Genomic DNA, 7,981 nt, shown 5'->3' on the forward strand with positions numbered 1-7,981 from the left:
TAGTAATAGTTCGTTTTTATTGAGCTCTTGCTATGAGCCAAGTGAGGGGAGAGTGAGTTCTGACCAAGAGGGGACATGTAAGGCAGATAGCAGCTTCCAGAGCCCTCCCCCGTCCATGTTTGGCACAACCTCAGGATGTTGTGCTGGAGGGAGTGGTGCCATAGGGGGTCCCTGACCCTCACCTGAAGGTATCCCATGCTGCAACCAGACAGAGGTGGGGGAGGAGGCTTCCCAAATCCACCCGAAAGGGTCTTGTGGGGGATGCCTCCCACACCCAACCAGGAGAGCTCCGAGGCCAGGGCTTGGCAACGTGCACAAGGTCCACTCAGCCAGAACGGGGTGCCATTGTTTCAGGGATAACCTCCAGAAGGCTAATTAACATTAATTCAAACAGATATGGGGACGCTCCTGTAATGGAGTGCCTCTAGTCCTTGGCTTTGGTTCAAGAGATCTAGGGGAGAGCACCCCCTCCCAGACCCTGAATGTTAGTTCATTCAGACAGATATAAGCTATCCCTATCTGGGGGTGCTAAGGCTGGTGGGGTGGTCAGGAACCCCATCCCTCACTTTTCTTCTGACCCAGGCATATCTAGCCCAATCTGGGAGGGGTGGTGGCCGAGGGTTAGGGCTGTCCCAGGTGGTGTCATTGGAAATGGGGTGGGATGTGGGGAGAGAGAGCCAGCTTTGCTTGGCCTTCTAGGATGGGGGAAGATCGGGGGGGGGGGGGAACCAGATAGGCTACTCACCCAACCACCTACTGATCAAATTCTGGCTCAGCCCAAACTGGGGAGAATCCAGGAGAAGAGGAGGAAAAATGGCTGCACGTATGTGGCCAGACTCTGGAACACATCAGCTTCTTGATCACTCAGAGTCGGTCCAGACGGGGAGGCCTGAGCCACACCCATGGTCCTGGAGAGAGCCTAGCTCCCATGCTAGACTGTCTGAATTCAAATCCTGCCTCTCCCTGGCTGTGTGGCCTTGGGCAAGTCACATTAATATTCAGGTCCCTATTGCTGTGTGACAAACTGCCCCGAGGCGTGGTGACCTAACAGCAATCATTGTATTGTTGTCTGTCGGGGCTCTGGGGCTTAATTGGGCTCAGCAGGCAATTCTCACTGGGGTCTCTCAGATGGCTGCAGTGTGATGATAGCTGGTAACGTTTCGAGGTCATCCCCCATGTCTGGCAGGTGACGCTGGCCATCTGCTGTCAGGTAGGGCATCTACATGTGGCCTCTGCATGTGGCCTGGGCTTACTCCCATCGAGGCAGCTGGGGTTTGAGATGGAGCTGCCCAAGAGAGACAGCCCTGTGGAGGCTGTGTCCCCTTCCCTGGAAGGGGGAGCTGGGGGCTGGGGTGAGCCAGCTCACACGGACTGGAGTGAGCCGGCTCACACAGACTGGAGTGAGCCGGCTCACACGGGCTCTGGAGAACAGACTGTGCCATCTCTTCCCAGCTCCACACTCAGTGACATCGTGTTGGTAGCTTGAAAATGGCTTTTGTGAAGGTTATGTACAGCACAGAAGTGCACACACGGCAAATCAGGGCTTGATGTTTCTTTGCAGAGTCCACTGTTAAACATTCACCAGTGCTGCGCTGCTTGGAAGCCACCGAGTGTCCCTTCCCCCTGCAGCCAACAGACCACCCCCTCCTCCAGGGTCCAAGGGCAGGAAGCACAGACCCCACCTCTCACTGAGAAAAGCATCAGTGTCACGTCATAAAAGATGCGTGTGGGATGGCCATTCTGGGAAACACAATCTGAGCCTTGTTCCTCATCAGGAGAATGGACTAATAATGCACCTCCTAGGATTGTTAAAAGGATTAAATGCATTAATGTCTGTAAAGCTTAAAACAGTGCGTGGCACATGGTAATCACTTTAGAAGTGGTCATTACATAATATAATAATTATTATAAAAAGTCTATTCTAACTGGGTATGGGGCTTTCCAAAGGTTAGTATGAAAAATATTCGTGCATTTAAATAGATAATTCCTATACACAATAAAACATTCAAACAGCACAAAAGGGATGATGAGTGCCAGCTATCCCCAGAAGTCCCTCTCCCTCATGAGTTTCTTGTGTGTTTCCTGAGATGTTCTGTGCACACAGAAGCTTATGGATTATGTGTGTGTGTGTGCGTCCCCGTGTTTTTGCACAAATAGACTATACCTGCTGTCCTGCCCCTTCTTTAGCACTGAACCATCTGAAAGCTCACTCTGACTCAGCACCTGCAAATCCATCTCCATCTCACACCCCTTGAAAGGTGCAAGGTCTGAATGCTTTTTCTGATGCTCACAACTTCCCAGCATGTTGTGTGTGTGTGCGGGGGCGGGGGGGGGTCCTTGTCCCCATTTTACAGATGAGGCAGCCGAGGCTGAGGGGGGATTGCTTGCATGATGTCACCTGGTGAGTAGGTGGCTCCGTTGAGATTTGAATTCAGGTCTCCAGGATGCTCCCCATCTGGGTTCGTGGGAAGTGAGGGCAGGGGTCACTCGCAGGCATGCTGAGGGCTATGTGGCCACGGCTGGCACCACGGCCGGCTCTCCTGACCATCTGGGTGTCCTTCCTTCCTCCCAGCAATGACGTCTGGAGAGCCCCTGCACGTCAAGACCCCCATCCGTGACAGTATGTCCCTGTCCAAAGTGGCAGGCACCAGCGTCTACCTCAAGATGGACAGTGCCCAACCGTCAGGCTCCTTCAAGATCCGGGGCATTGGACACCTCTGCAAGATGGTACGGGATGGGCTCCGTATCATCTGAGCAAGGGTGGCAGGTCCTTTATCCTCAACAGGGCAAGGCCAGCGTTGTGTACTGACTCCCACAATGCCTAGCGAAGGGGTGCCCACCCAAGAGGGTCTCCTCATGGACTGATCCCAGAGCCATCATTTGCCTGCTCCCCGCCCTTCCCTGAGCCAGTCTCTTTGGGCAGAGGCGATGTCATCTGAGAGGCTAGGGTGGCACAAAGTCTGTGTGAAGGAAGGAGGGGCCAGGGGTATATCGGAATCACTGGGAAGCACTCCACGTGGGAGGGGAGAACCCAGTGGAAGATTGGGAGGTGGGCCTCACCTCCCCCCTTGTCTCCACAGTGGGCTGAGCAAGGCTGTGAACATTTCGTCTGCTCCTCAGGTAAGTAGCCTGCATGCCCCTTCCTATGCCCTGCTGTGTGTCCCTGGGCTAGGAGCTCCACCTCTCTGGACCCTGGTTTCCCTAGCAACGAGCCAGGACAAACATCTGCAGCAGTCCGGATTTGGAATTCCAGGGGAGGGGAGGTGTTCAGAACCCCAGGGTTGGGGGGAGCGGTCCCGGCCGGGCTCCCAGGCCCTCCTGCACTGACACACTCTCCAACCCCCATCCCTGGCAGCGGGCAACGCGGGCATGGCAGCCGCCTATGCCGCCAGGAAGCTGGGCATCCCTGCCACCATCGTTGTGCCCAGCACCACCCCTGCCCTCACCATTGAGCGGCTCAAGAACGAGGGTGCCATAGTCAAGGTGGTGGGCGAGGTGAGTACCAAGCCGGGGCAGGGACCACGGAGGGCGCCTGGTGGCAGGGCAGGGTCTCCCGGCCCCTCACCCCTCCGACCTCCTCCGTGGTCTTGCAGATGTTGGACGAAGCCTTCGAGCTGGCCAAGGCCCTGGCAAAGAACAACCCAGGCTGGGTCTACATTCCTCCCTTTGACGACCCCCTCATCTGGTATGTGGAGCCCAGAGGCCCCTGGTGCGGGTGGCGTCCACCCGCTACACCCCTGGGTGGGCACCTGCCACAGTGCGTGTCATCACACCCCTGGGCGCAGCAGCTGCACGTGTGTGCACGCCATCAGACACGACAGCAGGTGCACACACACGTGTGCCAGTGCCCGTTCCCCACGGCCAGGAGTGAATGTGTGAGCTCAGATGCACAGGTACCTGCAGCCAGGTCCCCAGAAAGCCGACCGGAGACAAAGATTTCGGGGAAAGCAGTTTACCTGGGTGATGATGCATCAGAGAAGGCAGGAGGGAGCCGGGGCCAGAAGGAAGCTGATAAAGGGCTCTTGTGGTTAGGCGACTGCCATGGAGGTGGGCAGCTGGAGCTTACTTCATGGTGGCGGGGGGGGGGGGGGCTGGGAGCCAGCGTGGAACTCAAACCAGAGTGATCCAGCTGCGGGAGAGCGTGCTGGGGAGCTGATACACCAACTGCCACCATTCTGGGTCCCCACAGACCCTGGCCGCGGGCCGCTCTCCGGGGCTGTCCTCCCTGACACATTTGCAGGCAGCTCCAGTGGCCAGAGGAAGCCCTTGGGTCGACACGCTGGTGCTGGCGGCTAGACATGGGGGTGGAGTCGGGGAGGAGGCGACTAGCCCAAAGCCCATCGGCTGCCGGGGATGAGGATGAGTGGCAGGACCCTTGCATGGGGTCTCCAGGGAGCCCAGCCCTGACCTCCCCCCCCCGCTCCCCCCTCCAGGGAAGGCCACACTTCCATCGTGAAGGAGCTGAAGGAGACGCTGAGCGCAAAGCCAGGGGCCATTGCGCTGTCGGTGGGTGGCGGGGGCCTGCTGTGCGGAGTGGTCCAGGGGCTGCAGGAGGTGGGCTGGGGGGACGTGCCCATCATCGCCATGGAGACCGCTGGAGCCCACAGCTTCCATGCTGCCACCACTGCCGGCAAGCTCGTCTCCCTGCCCCAGGTTACCAGGTGAGCAGCAGGGCTGCCTCCGTCAGGGGACCCCAGCTCGGGGCTGGCTGCGAGGCAGAACCCCCATGTCAGTCCCATTTTACAGATGAGGAAACCGAGGCTCTGGTCACTTGCCCAGAGTCACACAGCCAGTGAGTGGTACTGCTGGGACTGAACCCGAGTCTACGTGACTCAGTATCATGAACATCATGCTGCCTCACATGAAGAGTCCAATGCTAAGCATTTAGTGAGTGCCCTGTGACAGGGGTTTTATACACCTCATTAATTTGCCAACCATTTACTGGGCCCCTAATATGTGCGAGCACTGCTGATCCTGGGGCAGAGTGGTGAATAAACACGGCCCCTGCTCCCAAAGCATTCATATCCCAGCCCCGAACCTTTGACAGATGGTAATCAGGATTAGGTCTGACACATTATACAGGAGCCACAAATAACAATGACTTAAACCAGACTGATCCTTACTTCCTCTCTTACATAAAATGAAAAATAGGTCTATAAGTCAGTCCAGGGCTCCATGAAGCCAGAGTGCAGGTTCCTTGAGTTTGTTCTCCATTCTCCTTATCATGTAGCCCTATGGCCCAAAACAGCTGCTTAAGTGCCAACTATCACACCCACACTCCATCTGGCAGGAGGAGAAAGGGAGGGCAGAAGTGATGCCCCTTCCCTTTAAAGACAGATGCAGTACTTCCACTTAGCTCTCATTGGCCAGAACTTAGTCACATGGCCACAGCTACTGCAAGGGAGGCTGGGAAATGCCTTCCTACCAAGTCTCCCCTTGCGCAGCTAGAACAGATATTGGGTAGACAAGTCCTTACCACAGATAGGGAAGACGGAGTCCAGGATTCTGGATTCCTGAGCCTGGCTCTCAGGAGCCACCATGTTGGGCTCTGATCCTGCACTGTTGGGATTGAGGAAATAATTGCCGTGAGCCACATGCTGGGCTTAGGGCAAAGGTGATTCAGGCCCCAGGTGCTCCTGGGCGAGCTGGGAATAGAACCAGTGAAGACCCCACGGAAGGCAGGGGGAGTGAACGCACTGATTACGAGTGCCGGTCCCGGAATTACAAGGATCCTGCTTGAGGTGCCTGCACCACCACTCCCTAGGCAGGTAACTTCAGGCAAGTGACCCACACGGTCTCTGCCTTGGTTTCCTCTCCCATAAAATCGAACCAACAAACAGCAAAAACAGTTGTGAGAATTAAATAATGCTTGCAAAATCCTTGACACCTAATACTTCCTCAAGAAATAGTCACTATGCCCGTGTCACGGGGGAGGACCGAGTGCTCTCCCTGGAGGACTCCTTGGAGGAGGTGGCCTTAACACTGAGCCCTGAAGGACAGGGCAAGGCCCCGGGCAGGCAGTGTCCTTTCCGGGAATCGCAAGGGGCCTCTCAGGTGTTTGTTGCTCAGTCGGTGTTGAGCACAATAAGCTCTTTACCCCCCGTGAAGCCCCTGTGCCTTATTCGAAGACCTCACTCTGTCGGGGATCCCCTGGGGCCTTTCGGTGCTTTGCACCTGCCCACAGACCCTGCTTCCGTCTTCCCTCTCAAATCCATCTTTCTCTTTCTCCGTTTCCCCCATTCCCATCCTCTTCCATGCCCGCTCTCCCAGTGTGGCCAAGGCCCTGTGCGTGAAGACCGTGGGGGCGCAGGCCCTGAAGCTGTTTCAGGAGCACCCCATCTTCTCTGAAGTCATCTCGGACCAGGAGGCTGTGGCCGCCATTGAGAAGTTTGTGGGTATGTGCCGAGTCCTTTCAAGACCTGACCTGCTGGTTCAGGACTTAACTGGCTGTCCACGCGGCGTCCTGAGAGATCCCATTCACTGCGAATTTTCTTCACAGTCCTATTTCCCATCCCTTCCTAGAACTTCCCACTAATGAAAGGTAATACAATGCAGCGGTGAAAAGAGAAAGGTCAAAGCCACAAGTGAAGTAAGCCTGACAACCATGACAGCAGGGAATAATAACAAAGTATTTAAAATGCGGACTCTGAGCTTCCTAGTAGCCGAGGGGGGAAACGGAAAGTATGGGCCGCAGGGTTGGCTTCAGAAATGGGTCTGTAAGTAGGCTGCACTCCTGGGTTCAGCACAGGGATGACGTGCACGCGCACGCGTACACACACACACACACACACGCACACGCACACACAAGGTCAGCCTAGCACAGGGATGACGTGCACGCGCACGCGTACACACACACACACACACACGCACACGCACGCACACACGGTAAACTCTAACGCTACCACTTAAGCCCCTGTACTAGCACTCGGTTTGGCTCATCAACCATGGCAGTCTTGCTCCGGTGATGATTCAAGCCTTCTCAACACAGAGCTCGGGAAGTTACAATCATTTTATCAGTGCGCGCGCTCATAATGAAACCCAGCCATGGATCAGGACTTGGGAGGTCAAGCTGGGGTAGTGAGGGGACGTTTAGCCTGGGACCTGAGTCTGTGGCCAGGGCCGAGAGCCGAGTGGCTCACAGCCCTCAGGCTTTCCCAATGGCCCAACAGTGCCCCTGCACCCGGGCCCCACCCTCATCCCCCCTCCTCCGCAGATGACGAGAAGATCCTGGTGGAGCCTGCCTGTGGGGCAGCCCTGGCCGCCGTGTACAGCCGTGTGGTTCAGAAGCTGCAAGGAGAGGGCAAGCTCCGGGCCCCGCTGTCCTCCCTCGTGGTCATCGTCTGTGGCGGCAGCAACATCAGTCTGGGCCAGCTGCGGGCCCTCAAGGAACAGCTGGGCATGAAGAACGGGCTGCCCAAGTGAGGGCCCTTCCCCGCCCGTCTGCCTTCCCTTCCGGGGGCACCCCTGGTGGAGCTGGAGTTTTATCCAGCACCTCGCTGTAAATATTATCCTTGTGTCTGCCTGGGAGCCTGCGGCCCAGACCAGCCAGTTCCCTTCTCGGTCCCACGAGCCCACTGTGCCAAGGGGCCACAGCTCCAAGGGGGAGCCGGGCCGGCAGCCAGCAAGGCCGTGAACTGAACCTCTCGGGCCTCTGTGCAGCAGCTCTGTGACTGTCCCTAGCCACCGTGGCTGGTGACGGCCACCTGTGTGTCCCATACCAGGTCCCCAGCGAGGGTGGGCAGGAGGGACAGGGACTGCAGCAGGACGGGCCTCCTCCCTAAAAGACGCACAGGGCCGTGGTCCAGGACTGAGAACCACCTGTCCTCTCCCCGAGGAAGCCCAGCCTGGCCCTGCCCACCCCCAGTCATTTTTCTAATTGCAGCTTTTTCATTGAAAAAGAAAAAAATGTATTTATGAAATGAAGATCCTTTTGAGTTTCTCCTTCTGCCTCCCTCCCTCCCCTCCTCCCACCTGCCTGCTT

The 7,981-nt window shown here is 56.8% G+C and overlaps 1 protein-coding gene across 1 annotated transcript; it reads left to right on the top strand.

Moving 5' to 3' along the window:
* Positions 1 to 1,194: 1,194 nt before the first annotated feature.
* Positions 1,195 to 7,422, top strand: SDS (serine dehydratase). Its single transcript, XM_088019325.1, has 8 exons — positions 1,195 to 1,210; positions 2,573 to 2,727; positions 3,081 to 3,120; positions 3,356 to 3,495; positions 3,594 to 3,685; positions 4,434 to 4,661; positions 6,271 to 6,395; positions 7,214 to 7,422. The coding sequence occupies exons 2-8, from the start codon at positions 2,575 to 2,577 to the stop codon at positions 7,420 to 7,422; spliced, it is 987 nt and encodes a 328-aa protein (XP_087875451.1). The 5' UTR covers positions 1,195 to 1,210; positions 2,573 to 2,574.
* The last annotated feature ends 559 nt before the right edge of the window (positions 7,423 to 7,981 follow it).

The sequence above is a fragment of the Eumetopias jubatus genome, unplaced genomic scaffold, assembly GCF_037043125.1.
Source record: "Eumetopias jubatus isolate StellerSeaLion01/CBP00866 unplaced genomic scaffold, mEumJub1_p1.0 scaffold_16, whole genome shotgun sequence".
NCBI classification, from domain to species: Eukaryota; Metazoa; Chordata; class Mammalia; order Carnivora; family Otariidae; genus Eumetopias; species Eumetopias jubatus.

Excerpts from the sequence above, each read along its gene's own strand:
- SDS (XM_088019325.1), top strand. The coding sequence starts at position 2,575 with ATGACGTCTGGAGAGCCCCTGCACGTCAAGACCCCCATCCGTGACAGT. Across the intron at positions 3,121-3,355 it reads ACATTTCGTCTGCTCCTCAG|CGGGCAACGCGGGCATGGCA; the intron begins GTAAGTAGCCTG and ends CATCCCTGGCAG. Across the intron at positions 6,396-7,213 it reads CGCCATTGAGAAGTTTGTGG|ATGACGAGAAGATCCTGGTG; the intron begins GTATGTGCCGAG and ends CCTCCTCCGCAG.